The sequence below is a fragment of the Ptychodera flava genome, chromosome 18 (assembly GCF_041260155.1).
Source record: "Ptychodera flava strain L36383 chromosome 18, AS_Pfla_20210202, whole genome shotgun sequence".
Lineage (NCBI taxonomy): Eukaryota > Metazoa > Hemichordata > Enteropneusta > Ptychoderidae > Ptychodera > Ptychodera flava.
The window spans coordinates 21,547,775-21,564,339 of record NC_091945.1 but is presented as its reverse complement, the minus strand read 5'-3'; the positions used below and the strand labels follow the sequence as shown (position 1 = coordinate 21,564,339).

Sequence of the window (16,565 nt, the reverse complement as noted above, 5' to 3'; positions counted from 1 at the left end):
ACCTTCCCGTAATCTGAAAATTATCTCCATGATCACAGATGTTCCGGGCGATACAGCTACTGATGTCATGACAACAGTGATCGCAAACACTGAAGCTGAAACGACAACCATTCCGAACCCGACAACGGATGGCGAAACCACTGAGTCCATCCTGACTGAAAGAGCGGCGACGACGACGGTTGAAGATACTACAAAACTGCCTCCAACAACAAGAGCTGCACCACAACCACCAACAACGACGACGATCGGAACCACAACACTGCCACCAACGACCAAAGCTGAAACATTACCACCATCAACCACGGCGACGACGGATACCGCATCAACCAAGGCAACGACAAGGCGATCAAGGAATGACGGTGGGAAAATATGGCTTAAAAATATTACGTAGGACCTCCGATTTTCACAGATTTATTTCATATGGTTACAAATAGGTCTCCAGTGTTGTCAATTAGCATGACAGATTCAATTAAAGGGAGGGGCTCATCATCGACTTTCCTGTTTACATTCCACGTATTTCATGCACTATCTCAGATGCATCATTTCAACAAAGCTGCAACATTTAAAGTTCACGTTGTACATTACGACAAACATGTTTTAAAGGGCCAGTATTGCTAACTTTTGATAATTTTTTCACGACTTTTGTTTTTAATTTCAACCATAATTCATTGTTAAAGCATGTTGATACACAGTGTTCAGCTTGTCAAGTAAGCCCATACGTGTGAAAACCGCATCGTTATTGTTAAAAAGTGACTTCTGGTCCGCACTAGAAGTCAAATATAAACAATAATAATGCATTTTACACATATAGACGCTAAGTTAACAAGCTAAATAGTGGGTGTTTAAAGATTCTTTGGGGATAGAAAAAGAAGTTGCAATTGATATACAAAATAAAAATGGTGAAAAAATTGTCAAAACTTAGCATTACTGTCCTTTAACTTTCATCAACTTGATAACAAACGTATCTTGCACACAGTGTCCATATTTGCTCGTATAGGTCAGAGAGCCTTTGAGCGCAGTTCCAACGACTTCTTTTCTTTTAACATGAACAATGAGCTCAAGTTAGATGAAAAATTGTGAGTTCATAAGCTGCAAGAAGTTGTAGTATCGACTTTACCTTTGAGACTCCACACCTGCGACAGGTTAACCCTTTGAGCGCCAAAGTCAATTTTGTCACCTTTACAAAATACACCCCAGTCAATTTTTTTCAGATATTTGCCAAAATTTCGATAAAAAGCTGTAGCCAATGAAATACGATGTCCGTTTTGTTAAAAATTATCAAAATATTACAGAAAAATTCATAAAAAATGGTAAAATATTGCACTAAAATTTTGGTGGGAAAAATTACAGCACTCAGAGGGTTAAACCTTGAATGTGACGTCGACCCTAAATTTAAGTCAAATCGAGGCAGACGCGGCAATAAAAGGTCATCCCTGGCATGAGTTTAATTGTTTACCACTCTGGACAAGAAACTTTAAAATGAGAAAACTACGATCAAGACTGTATCCGCAATCCAAATAAAAGTCACCCACGGTATTGGTCTGTTTGTACCCCTTGATGAAAGCTACCGACAAGTCATCTTCGCTCGCCAAGGTCTCTCGTCCGGGCAGCTTGATGCTCCCCGAAATCTGGTAGTTAGGTATAGGATAAAGCCCGAGTACGAGGGCTCTTCTGGTATATAAAGTCCAACTCAACGATAAAATGTCGAGGCCGCAGGCCGAGACATTTTATCGTAGGGTTGGACTTTATATACCAGAAGAGCCCGAGTATGAGGGTTTTATCCGACTTAAAAACTATTGCCCCTAACTGATATATTTTCGTTTTCAATGTGTTTACGTCAACCGTCCCCTTTGTCAATGTAACATGTTTAGGATATGAATTAAAACTTTTATTTGTGAAATAGCCTTCCAATGTAATGGAACATCCTATAAATGCCCTAGGGCACATTATATAAATGCCCTAGGGCACAGCAGATTTTGTGTTGCAGTTTTGAATATTAAAACGTACCAGATGTCTACAGAATATGACATGTTCACTTTTGATTGGACAGTACTTTACTACGGCGCTGTCATTCGTTTCTGGAATTTGGTGACCAGGGCTTTACGTGTAAATAAAACACCCTGAATTGAGCACTCTGATTGGTCAATCAACAGTGGATAGTTTTTAATGGGAAGTAACGGACCTGTGCGAGCGGATAATGACGACAAGTGGAGGGGCTAGATCGACGCGGTAGAAGTAGTTTACAGAAATTGGAAAGGGTTGTTTGTTGATAGAATTCCTTGCACAATGTGTGGTGTGGCGTTGACAGTTATGCAAGATACATAGAAGTTCCAGCTCAGAATTGTACGTTTGACTCGACGCAATTGAAGTCACAAAGGTCGCGATGTAAAATGTTGTTTTCCTGATGGGATTTGGGTGAATTTGATACAGTCGCCATTCCGACCAAACCCATGAACGTTTTTCACTGATGCTTTGCAATAAACAAAATTAAATTGATTGAAAATAAGAGACATATATTCTACAGAAGGATACTAGTCCAATTAATGGTCAGCCTCTACTACATGGTATCTCAGCCATCTTGAACGAAATAACACGTTTGACAGAGCTAGTTTGACATCACATTCAAAGGGGTATAGTCGTTGGAACTGCGCTCAAAGGTCTTGTGGGACCCTACGACCAATGTAAACACTGTATCCAAGGTACGATGGTGATTATTAATGAAAGTTAAAACATGTTTGTCAAAATCTACATTGTATAATTTAAATGTTGCAGCTATGATGAGGAGGTGCATCTAGATATCGTGCACGAAATACATTGTTTATGAACAAGTTACTCGCACAGGCGCAGTTCCCAAGACCGTTTCCCTTTAAAACTCGTATTCAAGACTTTTAGTGGCGAACAAAACAGTTGTAGTTTCTCATAACAGCGAAATTTTCTTTCATTTCGTCACATATCTGATCTGTACTTTCTGCTCCGTCTTTGTCGACAAGAGAAACAAATGTAATTGTAGCAATAACCATTGTCGTTGAAACGCTTCGTTTGCTGTAATACTGTCAAAATATTTGAGTGAAACAGTTTTGTATTGGCGGAAGTGGTATGTCTCCTAACATGATATCAAGAGTATAAGCGGAAGTCGAAAACTTTCTATTTCCAGGTGCGTAACCCTGTTAGGCGCGATGTTGTCATATAATTGTTTTTCTGGTTATTGTTACAGCCTTATTTGAAGCTGTCATTAATGATGACCAAACTACCAACGCCACTGTTACCTCTGAATATTCATTCCAAACAAGTAAGTTATCCATTTAATGTTTATATAATTCCGAACATCGACATTCTATTCTTCTGTTTTTCGTTAAACACACGCACACATACATACATACATACATACATACATACATACATACATACATACATACATACATACATACATACATACATACATACATACATACATACATACATACATACATACATACATACATACATACATACACGCTGCGTGCATGCAGACACACAGACAGACATTCAATTCATAATGCAACATTGTAGTTCTTGAATATAAAAGTTAGGAGAGCAAGGTCTTTGCCCATACATGAGTAACACGATTGGAACTAAATCGGGATAATTTGATAGGGGAAGTAAAGTCTGTTTAATCTGCAAATGTAAGCTCACCTGCTTTTCTTTTATGTTATACATTTGTTTTTATGAGTAATTTGTAATATTGCAACATTCAGCTTTAGAGCACCTAAGATTTTTGAGAATTTTGAAAAATATGAAAATCCAATTATTCCAAATTAGTTCCTATCGTGTTAAATATTTTATCATCTTACTTTTCATAATCATCTTTTGGTTTTTTTCATCACCAGAGTTCATCATCACAATGATTGCACTGTTTACTGTTTTTCCGATGTCAGTTCTTTGGGGATACGTAATATTTTTGATCAACAGGGACGCGGCTTTTGAGAATTTCAACAAGCTGACAGGAAAAGGAACGGAACGCCACAAGGTAGAAAACGATTATCAACCTGGACCCGCTGAGACAACCCCCTCCTCCGATCCTCACACGTACGAGGCGATAGACGAAACCAAGCCGTCAGTGGAAGCAGGGACCAGCCATCCCGGCGAGAACGATGGTGGCAGTGCCAAAGACAACGATACCGTGGTTAAAGATAGAGATGACGGCAAAAGCGATAGTGCGCCAACTGTCACAAAGAGTGAAAATCAAACCGAGGGGAACAGTATCGCCGTAGACGCCGAAGTTCATGAAATTGGTTCCCATGGTGACGGAGGAGAGGCCACCCCGACAGATGGAAGCCAAGAAACCGTGAATGAGGAGGGAGAGGCGTCTCATGAGGAGTCGAGAGGAGAAACAGCGAAAACAGAAAGGCCGCTGACAAAAAGCCTGACAATGTTGGAGAGCAACCTGAGACGGAGAAGGTTGCTACCACCGAGACGGGACCAAACGACGGCGGGGATGTAGACGACGGAGCCGGCGAGGGGCAAGGGACGGCGGACGACGCCGTTCACACCAAGACAGGAGCAAACACCGACGGGGGTACAGACAACACGGACGGTATAGGGCAAGGAAAAGAGGGCGAGTCAGACGACAAGATATATGATGGCGATCCTGGATCCGGAGAAGGAAAAAGGGGTGGGCATGACGAGAGCAGTGATACGGAAAGCGAACGCAATCGATACCTCGGAGACATGGCTGAGAGCGATCGTCAGTCGGGCACCGGTGAGGCTGGTTCTCTGAAAGGAATGAAAATCGATGAAGGCGATCCCGATCTGTGTACGGAGAAGACTTCCGTCGAAACTTAGTTGTTGCATCTTTGAATTGTGGTGAAACAACCACAATGCATGTCCGCACTGTGTGACATCACTTATAGGTCGTGATTTTTTAAATCAGAAGTCTTAGATTGAAACGATTACAAAACACATCATTGTATTGTATTGTATGTCAGGAGACGAATAGTAAACACGTATTACCTGGTCATAAGGGCTATAGCGCCCGTCTATTACCCCGAGGGGCCGTGCGTTACCAGAAACACATCGCTATTCCCCGAGGCCGTAGGCCGAGGGGTATGGCGATGTGTTTCTGGTTACACACGGCCACGAGGGGTAATAGACGAGCGCTATAGCCCGAATAAAGACCAGGCTATAGGTGTTTTATAACACACCACATGCTCATGTTGTATTGTTATATAGTTTTTAATGTGTTTTGATATTTTGCACCGCAACAATCCATTGTGACAAGTTTACTGAGCGATGTACAGCGGTTTCAGTTGTACGTGGTAGGCCTACTACTTTCTTTCAAAAAATATTCGAAGCATACCTAGCGACATCCTTAGTTGCACTTTAATCTTTTCCGTCGATGAGCTGTTCAAGTTCCTACGCTGTTGGAATGTTGGAAAATGTTGGAAAATCTGTTTTAGAGAATGTGTCGTCACCTATCCCGGACGCACATCACGTTCCAGTCACCCGCCATTGTTCCAAAGCTGCAGACGACACTCCGCCCGTGACGGTCACGTGACCGGGCACTTTTCCAAATTTGGTCAGAACTATTTCCCTAGGGAAATAGCTTTTCAAAAAATACCCTCTGACGTCACTTTTTTCGATCCGGTTGGGACTAGACGTATCTATTTTCTCGTCACGTGACGTATTCTGGCGAATCGCGACACGGAATGAGCATGTGGCGTGTTATAATAAATACCTACTATAGACCCAGTTTATTACCCCAAGGAGCCGTGCGTTACCAGAAACACATCGCTATTCCCCGAGGCCATAGGCCTAGGGTAAACTTATAGCTATGTGTTTCTGGTAACGCACGGTCACGACAGGTGGGCGAGGTATAGCCCGAATAAAGACCAGGTTATAGGTGTTTTATAAGACGCCACACGCTCATGTTGCTTCATGTTAGCCTATAGTTTTTAATCTGTTTAATGTGTTTTGATATTATGCATTGCAACAATCCATTGTGACCAGTTCAGCCTACTTGGCAATTTCTCCACAGCGGTAACAGTAGTACCAATTTCTTCACAAAAATATCTTTAGTATACCTGGCAACATCCTTAGTTGCACTTGAATCTTTGTCGTCATTGAGCTGTTCAACTTCCTTGGCTGTTGAAATGGAAAATCTTGCTGGTTTGGAGAGAGGCCCGTCGCCCATCATCCCGGGCGCTCATCACATTCTAGGCACCCGCCATTGTTTCAAAGCTGCAGACGACACTACGCGTATGGTCACGTGGCTGGGCACTTTTCCAAATTTGGCAAAAATTTTGCTTCAATGTCTGTCCTTCAAAAATATCCTCTGACGTCACCTTTGTCGATTCAGTGGCGACTAGACGTATCTATTTGCTCGTCACGTGACGTATTCTGGGGAATCGCAACACGGAATGAGCATCTGACGTGTTATAAAAAATATTGAATCTTTTCGTAGCACAAAAACAACCATCTGAGATGACTAAGAGGCGGACATTGTCGTGTTTTTGTCCTTTATAGCTGCATGAAGTTTTCTTGATTTTTGTAAGCTTATGGTCCACACATGTCTGCGGGCTTTAAGACAGTACGCACCTCAAAATTGAAAAACTTACACTATTGCTCTGACTTTTAGTATGGAAACTTTAAATCACCCCTTTCGTAATCAAAAATAAAAATCAGACGTGTGTGATGACTTCAGTCTCTTCTCGTTTGTCTCTCCGTGTATTATCGTGTTTTGTTTTCTGTTTGATCAGTTTCTATATATGTGGTGTGCCTCCCCTCGTTTCCTGGCACACTCAGGTTGCTTCAATGTCTGTCTGTTTCGTTATTCATTTTCTACTTTGTGGAATTCTCTCAATGTTAACAAGCAATGCCTAGTATTGACACTTCAAAACAACATTTTTAAGGTTACCTATGTTGGGGGAAAACGTCGTGTACAACGTCACCACAACTGTGATGGAGTCAGACATCGCCTGATCTTTATTCGGTGATTTCACGATGAAAATTGTCTAGGCTATTAGGCCAAAGGAAAAAAATTGTGCTGTTCCGATACCCCGACCTACCCAATTTTTTGCCTGCCGACCCTAAACTTTTTAGAGCGACGTACACACAGAGGTAAAAAAAAAAAGAAAGAAAAAACCCGTATCACGTGTTCGTTACCTGGCATTTGATTTTTGCTTGAATGAGGACGTATTTTATGTTTTTATTCCTTTTATATGTATGATACGTTTAACTTTTTCTGAAAATGTTGTGGCTAGTGTTTGAACGCACTGAACCCCTGAAAAGTGCATATTTAAAAATAAAAATATTTTGGAAAAAAATCTCTGCCGACCTACCTACCCTATTTTTGAAAACCATGTTATCGGAACAGCACAATTATTTATTAATTAATTTATTTATTAATTTATTTATTTTTTTTGCCTTATACGAATTTTTTATCCCAGAATCAGTTGACTGGTTGATTTTTAAGTATTGTCTTCTATGTGATGTACCGGTATTTTCCTCTTCGATTTACACACAAGTCAATACTCCACCTAATGGTGGCGCTCTGTCAAGTAAGGCTTACACGATGAACTTGCTGAGATGTGATATACCAAATTTGCGTATGATCGTGACGTTACCTTAATTTAATGCAGAAGATAAATTTGCATTTATTCATAATTAAAGAATATGCATGATATTTGTTTTAGCTTGAATATATCATAAGTTAGTAAAAAATATAATCATGGTCCTAATTTTTCTGTGAACATGAAAGCATCTTATTGTTAGACAGGATGAAAACATTGATGTTCCTCTATCGTGCCTACTGCTCTGTGGTGGACGACGGGCTGACATTTTTTCCGTATAAGTAGGTAGAGAAGGGTGGGCGGGCAAGTTGTTTTACATCAGCGACCCCGGGCGGAGAAATTTCATTCTTTTATTTATTGGGTGACTTTTAAAATGCCCGAAGGGCGGGCAGGCAGGATACATTATCTGTTTTCGGGACTTTGCCGATATGAGGATGGAAGTTGGGACCCATGCAGCGGGGGAGAAGGCAAAGGGTTGAGGCGATGGGGGAGATTTTCTAGCTCAGTGTACTGAAACATACCATGTTAGACCAGATAAATCACAAGTGCAGCATTTATTAGAGTAGTCTGTTACCTGTCCGACGATAATCACAGGTAAGCCAAGGCGGGCGTTGCTCAGAGTGCAGAGTTCACACTCGTCCGCACACAAGCCATGTGACTTAGGAGCGGGCTGCCAGTTACGTCAGCTACCGAGGCATGTTATCCGTGGTCCACGTTAAGCCTGTGTAAAGGTAGTTCGTCTCCTCAGATATGAAAAACAACTGCCGTTGTTATTGTCGGATTTAAAATGAACTTACGCGACACAGGCGCATATGGTATGCTGAGGTGATATAAAAAGTTACCGCCGACCGCATTCAAGCGATCTCCACTGCAGCAAGCGTTGTGTCTCGAAGTATACCGTGAGCTGATGACATCGGCAATGGCCTTTTTCGGTTAAAAGATAACCACGAGGTTAGTTTTATCTTTGTTTATGTCGATGGTAGCTTGTTGTGTGTTCGCCATTTTGAATAGTATCGAGGTCTTTTAGATTAAAGTAATATATCGTTTTACCCATATTACCCGCTGACATCAATTTGCTATGGGAGTCTCCTACAGATATTCAGAGTTGCCTGACACACATCCAAGGGTTCTTTCACGGTATATTCCCTAAATATTCTGAAAAATAATATCAATTTCACAAAACCACCCTACAAATTAGCTCAGGTATGTCTGTTTTGTATTTTTTCGTTATTTCTTACTATGAAACTACCAAATACGAAAACACATATGTCGACCGTTTTAATGTGTCAGGCTTCAGAAATACCTCGTGCGGGGATCGGTCACCTGGAAACTTGGTGCGGGTAACGTTTAAAGTACGATGCATGCATCAAAGGAGTGCTACGTACGCCTTGACCGATCGATCGTAAACTGTCATGGTAAGAGTGTCTTATCTTGAACCCCTTCAGCGCGATTAAATGTAGTTTCGCCTGTTGTTTACCATTGTACTGTTAGAACTATAAATAGAATACAAGGGGTAGACGGGCTAGGCTTGAGATAACGGGAGGATATGGCCTTGGCTGTTCTCACGAACTCGCAGCTAGCTGGACATTATTCAGATAGTATCATATTTCATTGTTGTTTCTGAACCTGAGGTCCATGTGGGCACAGAGGTCATTGCTTACCGGTACCTGTGTGATGTGGGTAAAATTAGCCACATGTGAAATATCGTCACATTGAAATATCCTATTGCTTGGGTTTTTAAAATAGACTACACTTGTTTACATGCAAACTATCTGTTGCACGTTGCGGCTAACAAATAAAAATGCTCTGATTTCCAGAAAGTTTTTTCCTCTAAGCTCTATGACCTATTTGAAAGGTGAAACTTTCAACTGCAATCGTAATATGAGAACTCATTTTATGACAAGTCAATATTTGTACAGGTTAAACGATTCCGACAGAATGCACTTTGTGACCGTCAAAATATCATTTTGATGAATGGAAAACGACATCGTATCCTACCATGTTCTTTTTAACAATGCCATGAACTAAAATGTCACCAAATGAGTTCTAAGCAATTTTAATTATATTTTCATCGACGTGCCAAGATCTATTCCAGATCTGTCGGTGAGCAGTGCCAAAAATATATAAATCCCCCAAACCTATATCCCTTTAACGGCCAGCAGAATGTGTTGCATCAATCAATATTAAGGTAGTATGCGACTCGAAAATGAAAGACTTAAACTTTTGCTCAAACTTTCCTTAAGGAATCTTTCAACCATTCTCTTTCAAAATCAAGAATAAAAATTTGGGGTCACCATGCAATTTTGGTACTAGAGTGACAAATAATCCAAGATTAACCTATATTTAAAATTCAAAATGGCCGCCATCCCTGTTTTAAGTCTATGAAGAAAAGTGAAATTTTCGAATATCGAAACGGTGAAACGGCGATGTTTTCTTACACCAAGAGCTTTAAAATGAACCCCCACAAGTGGTACATCAGAAAAGAATTGTAAAAGTTTGAGAGTCCGAATATCTGTCCCCGAGGCACGTTCTTCCTTAACAATCCGAACCTCGCGAGTCGCATACTACCTGCTACAATTTAAACCCGATAAACTGAGTACAAAAAAACTCCCTGTGGAGTATACCTTTACAAAAACTATTTTTTAAAACTTGTTAATGGGATTAACAACAGCGATTACTAATACATATCTATTAAAAGAATATACATTTCTGGAAGCATAACTAGAAACAAAGGATAATCTTCAGTTGTTACATTCAACATCATAGGGAAGACCATTTCTGCAGATGAAAACACAGTTTGTCATTCGCTGTTGCAATCTTAAGTTCTGTTACATGGATATTTTTGAGCTATAAAACAAACCCAGTAGCAATCGGGATTTGGTTATTTAACTTACAGTAATAAATATACACACGAATTTGCAATGCTATGAAGTTAACAATAAAACTCTGATTTGGGTCGCCTAAAACCGCACTCAGTATGGATGGTGGTTTACCAGAGACCCTCGAGAAAAACTCGCCGGATCTATGGGTATACCGAACATTAAAAGAAGATCCCTTCAGAGCGTGGCAGTACAATTACAACTGTGAAATAAATAATCAACAGACTCCGTTCCAACCTTGCATAAAGCGCAAAGTGCGGTTGTAAATTTCTGTAGTTAAACTTGTTCAGCTGTTTGTTTGTACACAAAATATTGTGGAGTAGTTTAAATTCGAAAGCTCTCGCCTTACAATCTAGTGATAACTTGTATGTAAATTGATACATTTTCTCCCATTTTGATTAAAACTATTAATCATTTCTCCAAAGCTGCTTGACTTCTTGGAACATCTACAATACGATCACTCAATTTACTTTTCAAACTCTTTTTGGTTAGAGAATCACATGTAAAGAATTCAATTGAATGGTAGTATTTTTAAATTTATATTTTTTAATCACAAACCAATGTCGGTAGGGTAGCTTGCCTTCAGCTGATGGCACATTATGGATAGCAACATTGTCTACAGTAATTTGCTACTTTTAAGAGGAAGAAAGTAAAAAACGTGCAACTGATAGTTGGTTACTGAGAAAAATGTTTTTGTAGTAGTCCTTCCTGAACTGTGCTCAACATAATATTTGAAATATAGCTTAATCTTCTCTGTTTCTCGCCCTGTGTTTCGTGTTCGCATGTTCGCATGTTACAGATTTGTGGGGTTTTTTTTGTTTCTGACATCCGAAACCTATAGGCCAAGGAAAGAAGTAACACAAATTGTAAATGTATTCTTTTCACACGAGATTTTGCGATAGTTTGTCGTCACTTTTGAAACAAAGTTTAGAGTCGGTGCCTTTGAATCATAAACTACATTTGTATGGACGGCGGGAACACATCACTTTTTATAGTGCTTGCTACGAGATAAATGGCGATCTAGGCCAATAATTCTCGATAACTTTCCGCCTGATTTCGGATGACCTTTGACCGCCACATTAATTTGCCGCGGTACTCCAAGTTTATTTGATGTTCAAATTACGGACACAGGTATATTGAGCAACTCCGGTATGAGGTGGATCCGCGGCGTTAAACGTGGTCAATCAATAACTCGGTTGAACAGATTGTGATAGCCCCGGCTATGATGATCACCGCTGTGAACGCTTTTATTCATTAACTTTTGTATCTGTCCGTGGAAAGCACAGGAGACGGAAGAATACGATCTTCTGAGCAGAAAATTGTGGCCAACGTCCGACGACCAATGTCTTCAGATCCATGAAAGTACCACACAGTTTAAATATTCAGCTGTCGACGCCCCAGGCCAGTTTACCGCTTTGTTTGGGAGAGATGACTTCGGTTGGATGCCCGGTGAATTAGAGTTTTGATATGTAGCAGGTATTCTGTGTTAACATTCATTATCTGAGCTGTCAATGGTAAATAACGCATCGTTTTATCTCTTGACTGCGTGTTGCGTATTTGAATTTGTTTACGTCAGTCGAGTCGAGTAGGCCTGTCTTAATATCTGCGGCCGCCTTTTCAATTTCGGCAGTAAGAAAAGCTTCGACGCGACGGCCGACTTTATTACGGATCGCTGGGGACGACATCGTGGAGATAACAGTTACATTTCGTAAAATTAACCAACAGAAAAGCACTGCAATATGGGGTCAAAGGTCTTTTTTTCTTTAAATTGATAACTCGGTTTAATTGGCCAGTTCGTCGTGATGAGCGCCAATTTCTGTTTGGTTTATACCATAACCGATCAAAAATCCCTCGCGAACATACCCTAAGTTCTTTTTTCGATTTAAATTTTAGTATTATTTGAAGCGACAAACAAATTGACTAACATGTGGTTAATGTTCAAATTAATGAAACTACTGTTTTTTTTCACAACATGCGCAATGACGTTTTTAAGGTCACGCCAAGTGTGCTTGCCGTCCCCGACTTGCAAATCCTTAGAGACCCTGTGTATGTTCCTCAGTGGATTTGCTTAACTACAGGTCCTGGTGTCAACATTTATGTGTATAGCACTGTTGTTGTTGTTGTTGTTTTTGGTCGATAATGGGTAAATATTCTATGCGACATAGAGCATCAAAAATAAAATAGACGATTCGAAAAAAATAGCGTCATTCTGGTTGATTCAGACGCGAAGGTAGTTGTTCACACCAGAATGTGTTTCTTAAAGAGGCACTCCCACTTGGTAACATTTTTAAAACACATTTTTTTAATGCCAACGGTCGATATTTGACGTGGCGATTCCGCGCGGATCGCGAGATATCGATAAAAACATGTCATTTCCCGAGCGTATTTTTCACATCCCGAAGTTTTACGATCGTTTCTGGTTATGACCCGAAATCCCCCGAAAGTGTGTTGTTGTGCTGATTGACGATATTCTAAGGAGTCCAAAAACGTTCGAATGACGCAATTAAATTACCTCCTACTGCGATGACTTTATATACATCATTATCAATGCCTTTACTTCTGGTAATTCTTGTTTAAAACTTCTCCTTAATTTTTGTTGTTTTCATTATTCTCATCAGTTGTATTAAATTTTTAAACAATACCACATAGATATCAGTTTTTACGTGTAAAATATTAGTTGCCTCTGATGACTACATTTTGTCGTCTGCCACACAGTTACGCGTGGTTCGATGCAGAGCGGCCGCCGCGTGTGGTATGCGCGCACACCACGATGCATACTCTGTATCAACCGCACCTATCTGTGCTAGTCACCTATGCGAATACTGGTGGAATCAGCAAACTTTGTTTTTCGTTTTTTTTTCCGAGTCAGTAAGACTCGGCTTTCTCCCATGGGACATGACCGCTCACCGACGCGAGTGGTACTGCTGTGGCGTACAGCAGCGTCATGTCAGCGTAGACTCGTACTCCATAGCTTAGTTGACAATGGCCCCAGTGCCGAACGTTCTATGTTCGGAAGCTGAATTCAGGTGGGCCACCGGAATTCAAACTTTAACTTTTTTGAGGACATGTTTTTATCGATATCTCGCGATCCGCGCGCAGTCGCCATGTCAAATATCGAACGTTGGCATTAAAAAAATGTGTTTTAAAAATGTTACCAAGTGGGAGTGCCTCTTTAACTGTTAGTGAAATCATTCAACTGTGCGGAATATCGCAGAAACGATAGATCTGTGAGTTGAAGTAGGCGCAGCCCTAACGCTTTATCTTTTGTCAGTTTTGCTCATATTCTGTTGACTTTTATCTTATTTATAGAAGCAATTCGTGTTGTTGTAGCATGGTCGTGCCATATTACTACACTGCTAACTTTTACAAAATAAAGACAAGCAAAAATAGCATGCCTATAAATACCTATAAAATCCCTCGACTTTCTTCGGATGGAAGGTAAAACAACTCGGAAAAATATTGTTGAGAATTTACAACTCGCCAATGTTCACTTTTCCACACGATGCGACAACTCTTCGTGCAATTGATATGGAGACAGTTTTCAAAGAGTTGGTTTTGTTCTGTTAGGGTCTATGGATCTTTTGAATGAATTCATGGGAAGGGGTCGGCACAAAATTTTCATATGGGGATGTGCCACCCTAGGTGAAAGTATCTACCAATGAATATTAAAAAAATATGACAGATTGTAAGCTAGTGATTAGAACGAAAACGTTTGAACGTATTTTTTCTGCCGAGGAACATTCATAACATTTTTTGTAACGAGAGACAGTATGCGAAGTGTGCAAATATTTCTTTTTAGAATTCAGCATATTTCTACCTTCCGTCAATATCAGTGTTTTAAAATCGTTTAACACTTTTCTGTTCGCATAGTATTTCCATATTTCATCCGCCTCTCTCCCATGTTAAAACGGTCCATCCCTTTACGCTGGGTGAGACGGCAACCAATCAAATAAATTGTATAATACGAATATGATCTACCACTTGGAGCTGTTACAATATCCTTTGAATTTACCGTCTTTTCTTCTGAAACTGACAGGCGTCCAATCAGAGAGATTTGCTAGACGAAATTTACATTTAATCAACAAAAGTGTAACAAATTAGAATATTCTATAATGTTTATCAACCGTCAATTTCTAAAGTTTGAAATTTCGGATCTGGTCCATCAGAATGGAATGCATCCGCTTCTGACTGTCTTCATATCTGCGTATGTCAATGCAACGGGCAATACCAAAAACTGCAGACACCTTTTCAAAGGTACTTTCTATGAATAATCCAGCAGTCGATGAAGTACACTCTCAATTTAAGCGACAATCGGGAATTTCGATTTAATCGTCTTTGATTGATTGATTACAGGTCAAATTCGTAGTCCAGACTGTCGAAAGTCCCATTCATAATACTCCAGTGTTTCACCAACATGTCCAAGAACAAGATCTCGCCGTTTCTCGCTCTCGTCGTCATGATGGCAGCGCTCCTCTCGTTCATCTTCATCGTCGTCGTTATCTGGGAGTATTCACCTGTAAGTATGTTAACGTTTAGACCTGTTCTTGATGGTTGAAAATGAGCTAATGCCTCGCCAATGTCTCCAAATATAATCAGCGCAGATCTTCAATCTTGTTTTCCTTTTCTCTCGAATATCGCATCATGAAGATTTTGTAATATTTTTGCAAGAAGTGAGAGTTAGTCGTTTTTAAGCTGGCATTCCGCTCGTGAACATCATATTTGACTACACTTTTGAAGTCAGTAGGTAGATATTGTATTAAAACATCCACTATGAGATGTTTCGAGGGTTGACCAAATTTTAAAAAATGAAAAAAATACCAATAGTCTGAGGTAAAGCAACTAAAACAATGCTGGCCGCCATGTTGATTTAAAAAAAAATATTCACATAAAAAAAAGCCGAAAGAAAATGTTAATTTGGATGAAAATAGTGTGGATGCTATGAAAATCCGAAAAATTAATTTGTCAAGTTTTAGAAATATAATCATTCTGACTATCCCTGCCAAAAATCTTTGGCATGAGCCTTTATCTACACAAGGTCATAAAATAAAATAAAAACCCCACCTTACTATCGTCTTTTCTCACAAAATTTTGAATGTCGTAGATTTTATATAACAAGAACAAACTTTAGAGCCTGATTAATTCACAGGAGGCTACTAAATGTGCAGTTTGATATCATTCTTTCTTGTAGAAATTGTACCAATGGTGCAAAAAAAGGCGAGGGAAACAGGTGGACGTCGACGACAATGTGACAATCATACAGAGCAGTCAAACTAGCCTCGACGAGATTAACCGTATTCGACAACATAAAAATGCGGGTAGGGCGCATACGCCATACATCAATCCCGTGTTCTGGTCGAGCGTTGAACACTACAACGAAAGCATGCCCGTCAGCAACGGCGTCGCTGCTGGTGGTCATGGTGAGACCCATGGCAACGACGCCCTCACGCGGCAGCAGATACCCGGAGAGCTCACATCGGCGTACCCGTGTATAAGAGAAGAGGATGAATTTTGATCCCCGAACTGGTTCCCGGAACACTTTTTCACACGTCTTTCGAGTCACTGTACAACCCCATAGGAAAAATCACATGTCAAAACGTAATTTTCGAGCTCATCGAAAATGATAAAACGATATTTTATGACTTAATTTCCCATCGTTCAGAACTTGCCTGTCGACTGGATATGTGTTTCCCCATAGGAGAAGAACAAAGTGTGTTTGAAGAAAACAAACGTTCCAGACACCTTATGGCAAGCCATGCAGTTTCAGTGTGACATTTGACCTGTAACTCCAACAATCACTGAATCTAAATCTATATTCAGGGAAATATTATAGTACTGCACGTTACACAAAACAAGCCATGCAGGGATTTGTCTTCCTCGGATCTCATCAATATTGTGCAACACGTACTATCCCAATATATAAACACAACAGGTGCAGCCAACGGAGCTATTCATCGAAAAAGCTATTCCAGAGCAATTTTTGAGGGCAGGGGAAATTTTAATTATGCTAGGGCAGGGGACATGTTTTTCGGTGGTAGGGGAGCAAATTTTAGTTTTTTTTGTGGGGCAGGGCGGATATCGGTTGATTGTCCTCGGGACAGGGCTTGGCGAATTTTTTTTGAGGGGAATTGTTTCCAGGGCA

General features: G+C 40.2%; 2 protein-coding genes across 4 annotated transcripts; both read left to right on the top strand.

Moving 5' to 3' along the window:
• Nucleotides 1-28: 28 nt before the first annotated feature.
• Nucleotides 29-4,480, top strand: LOC139117661 (uncharacterized). The gene is made up of 3 exons (XM_070680901.1): nucleotides 29-359; nucleotides 3,215-3,289; nucleotides 3,867-4,480. The coding sequence occupies exons 1-3, from the start codon at nucleotides 29-31 to the stop codon at nucleotides 4,478-4,480; spliced, it is 1,020 nt and encodes a 339-aa protein (XP_070537002.1).
• Nucleotides 4,481-8,209: 3,729 nt separating this feature from the next.
• LOC139117140 (uncharacterized) lies at nucleotides 8,210-16,510 on the top strand. Of its 3 annotated transcripts, none has more exons than XM_070679992.1 (3): nucleotides 8,210-8,498; nucleotides 14,780-14,942; nucleotides 15,615-16,510. In XM_070679992.1, exons 2-3 carry the CDS (start codon nucleotides 14,841-14,843, stop codon nucleotides 15,936-15,938), a joined length of 426 nt encoding a protein of 141 aa, XP_070536093.1. In that variant the 5' UTR covers nucleotides 8,210-8,498; nucleotides 14,780-14,840; the 3' UTR covers nucleotides 15,939-16,510. The 3 variants fall into 3 exon arrangements, with proteins under 3 accessions (XP_070536093.1, XP_070536094.1, XP_070536096.1); XM_070679993.1 differs by lacking the exon at nucleotides 8,210-8,498 and adding an exon at nucleotides 11,573-11,902; XM_070679995.1 differs by lacking the exon at nucleotides 8,210-8,498 and adding an exon at nucleotides 11,573-11,940.
• The last annotated feature ends 55 nt before the right edge of the window (nucleotides 16,511-16,565 follow it).

What these genes read in the sequence shown, in the direction of transcription:
- LOC139117661 (XM_070680901.1), top strand. Translation starts at nt 29, where the DNA reads ATGATCACAGATGTTCCGGGCGATACAGCTACTGATGTCATGACAACA. An exon ending in AAGGCGATCAAGGAATGACG is followed by an intron (nt 360 to 3,214) that starts GTGGGAAAATAT and finishes TTATTGTTACAG; the next exon opens with CCTTATTTGAAGCTGTCATT. An exon ending in TGAATATTCATTCCAAACAA is followed by an intron (nt 3,290 to 3,866) that starts GTAAGTTATCCA and finishes TTTCATCACCAG; the next exon opens with AGTTCATCATCACAATGATT.
- LOC139117140 (XM_070679992.1), top strand. Translation starts at nt 14,841, where the DNA reads ATGTCCAAGAACAAGATCTCGCCGTTTCTCGCTCTCGTCGTCATGATG. An exon ending in TTATCTGGGAGTATTCACCT is followed by an intron (nt 14,943 to 15,614) that starts GTAAGTATGTTA and finishes TCTTTCTTGTAG; the next exon opens with AAATTGTACCAATGGTGCAA.